General features: G+C 33.5%; 1 protein-coding gene across 1 annotated transcript; it reads right to left on the reverse strand.

Moving 5' to 3' along the window:
• On the reverse strand, positions 731–1,222 carry LOC109127532. The gene has a single exon (XM_019232451.1). It carries the CDS (start codon positions 1,136–1,138, stop codon positions 875–877), a length of 264 nt encoding a protein of 87 aa, XP_019087996.1. The 5' UTR covers positions 1,139–1,222; the 3' UTR covers positions 731–874.

Consider the following 2,754-nt stretch of genomic DNA (forward strand, 5'->3'; position numbering starts at 1 on the left):
CGAGGTATAGGTATATATGATTTTTGTTTTGCATACACTTGGTGATTTAATTATGTATTTTTTTTGATATGTCAAATGAATTTTTACATTATTATTTTATCGTTGTAGATTCGATCAATTGTATCTTATTTATTTTTGTAATAACCGGACTTTTTAGGATTCGATCCTTCGAAAGCTGGATGGCAATATGGTAATTGTCGAAATTGAGCCCCCACTCAGAACACGTAGTGTACATGAAGCTTGAAGCTTTTCCAGTTTCCATTTCCGGCTCCTATGGAAGGACAATATATTATTTTTAAAAATGTCCTTTTAATTCCCCAAAGGCCAACACTTCGAACCAACACAAGAAAAAAAAAAGAATTAAAAGGTACTCCAAAAAAAAAACGTTTGCATCTCATAAAATCGAATCACAATATATAATTTGCGACCAACGTTTATTCCAATTCCAAACATATGTAGTAGGAACACCTGAATTATTATTTTTATTTTTTTGAATGACATCAACCAGCCAGTGTGTTCCTTATAAGATAACGTTGCATTATTTGTGTTGCACCAGAATGGCCGATAACGTTCCTGAATCCATATAAGTGATTCATGTCCAATAAACATGGTGTTGATGGCTTGACGTAGATCTCAAAATTAATTACTTTTAAGTTTCCGGGATAAAAATCAATTTATTGACGCGTATACTATACATGGGTGTTTATGAGAAGGAAACCAGACGACTGTATGATGATCAAAGAATATTTCCCTTCTAAACTTTACATTGATCTTTAACGACTGAATAAATATAATGATCTATAACAAATGAAAATATAGTCGTATAACCTGAGCTAAATAAATATTGAATAATGTATTGTTCTGTGTTAGTGTTTTAGTGACCAGCACCTCTCCTGCTCGGTCCTGAAGCCATTGTATGCATCCTCTCTCCAGCCGAAGAGAGCCACCTTAACTTCCTATAACCATGTATCACGACCCCAAATAAGTCTTCGCTTCGCAAATCGACCCCATGATTTTTAGATTGAACGATTGCCTCAGTCTTCGAACCACCAAGGAGAACTCTGCAATCGGCTGTTCTTGATTCCGAAAAGGCCGAGACCAAGAACATGACCGTAAAGATCAAGCCAAAGGGTCTCATTTTTTTTGGTGTGGTAGTTCGGTTCTTGGGGGTTTAGGGTTTAAGACAATGAATGCGTTTTGGTGATTGATAGAAAAGGAGTAACAAAGGAGGAAGTAAAGCTTTATATACAAGTGTCAAAAGATTCAAAGGTAGATGGAAAAAGGATGGAGAGGAAGGAAGATAGGAGTTTTCATGAAATAAAATAATACAAAAAACTTGAAAAAAAATTTGTTAGGGAATATAAAATGGAATAAGGTGTAGTATTAGACCCTCGATATAAGGGGATGGTGTAGGCGAATTAGTTAAAAAGGACGGTCTCTAGCTTCCTTGGAAATGGACCTTTCAAAAAGTGTAAATTGTTTTTTTTGACCAGCTAATTTTAATTATTATTTCTTTTTTTGTGCTTAATATATATGAATATGAAATTAGGGTAGAATATTAAGTTATGGGATTTCTTGTCCAGAATTTTTTTTTTTCAATGGTATTTGTTTAATTAGTGCTAAAGACACACACGATTATGAATCGATCTCCCGAATGACAATTCAAGTTGTCGTTGGTAATTAAAATATTATAATATTTTTGTAGTGGAGTTAGGCCAGAAAACTATACAATATCAATATTTTGGGTTACATGATCTAAAAACATTTATACCGACAGGAAGGCTAGTGATCACCATGCAAGTTTAGCGATAGCAGAGTGAACTAAGTGGACGTACTAGACTACTGCCACAACTATTGGAATATTACATATTTTATTATTTTAAAATTTTATATTGAGCTAATATTGTCGATAAAATTTGAGCGAAGGATCCAGTTATTACAATGGCTTTATAAGTTAATTACTTGATATAAAATCTACGGCCGTGGATCCATCGACTCGGTTTTAAACTTTAGAAATTGGAAGAGTACTGATGAAGCTAGGGCACCAATGCGTGGATGTGACGTAGGAGGAGGCAAGAGAGAGATGAAAATACGTATTTTATCACACACTTTCGCGAATAATTTGATCGGAATAAATTTGACTATACGAATCCTCGAGACTTGTTCTGCTGTGCAGGACGTTTTCCTTGTATAGCCCCAAAATTCAGTTTTATAATTGTTTCGTTTTGTAAGACAAATATTAATGATTTATTTATAATGCATGATCCAATTAACGGTCATAAATTGTTTGATTGATAGAATAATTGTCTAGCAAAACATCCAAAAAAAACTAATGAGTTCGTGCCATATCTTTTTTTTTCCCTGTTAAACTGTTTTCACCAAAATTAGATATTAATTATTGTTCACCTACTGTTTGAATCATTAGTTCACTAAAAATGTGAATCATAATTATAACTCGATGATAACTCTAGAAATAAAAAAAACGAACAAAACATAATTGTCATCGTGGCTCGTGGGGATTGAGAAAAAAGAAGGGCGAAGATTAACATAGACAGACAAATTCGGTGGTACACACACAAAATACTTGTATGGACGGACTCTAACTTTGCTTCATAGTTGTCATGATAACAATATAAGCATCTATCTATCTTCTTCCTCTTTTTCCCTTTTTGTTTTTAAACGTCACTTCCCCACATGTACCCTCCATTTTATTTCGTTATCAATCTTGCATCTTCGAATCTATTTTTAATTTTT

The sequence above is a fragment of the Camelina sativa genome, chromosome 11 (assembly GCF_000633955.1).
Source record: "Camelina sativa cultivar DH55 chromosome 11, Cs, whole genome shotgun sequence".
Lineage (NCBI taxonomy): Eukaryota > Viridiplantae > Streptophyta > Magnoliopsida > Brassicales > Brassicaceae > Camelina > Camelina sativa.

What these genes read in the sequence shown, in the direction of transcription:
- LOC109127532 (XM_019232451.1), bottom strand. Translation starts at nt 1,138, where the DNA reads ATGAGACCCTTTGGCTTGATCTTTACGGTCATGTTCTTGGTCTCGGCC.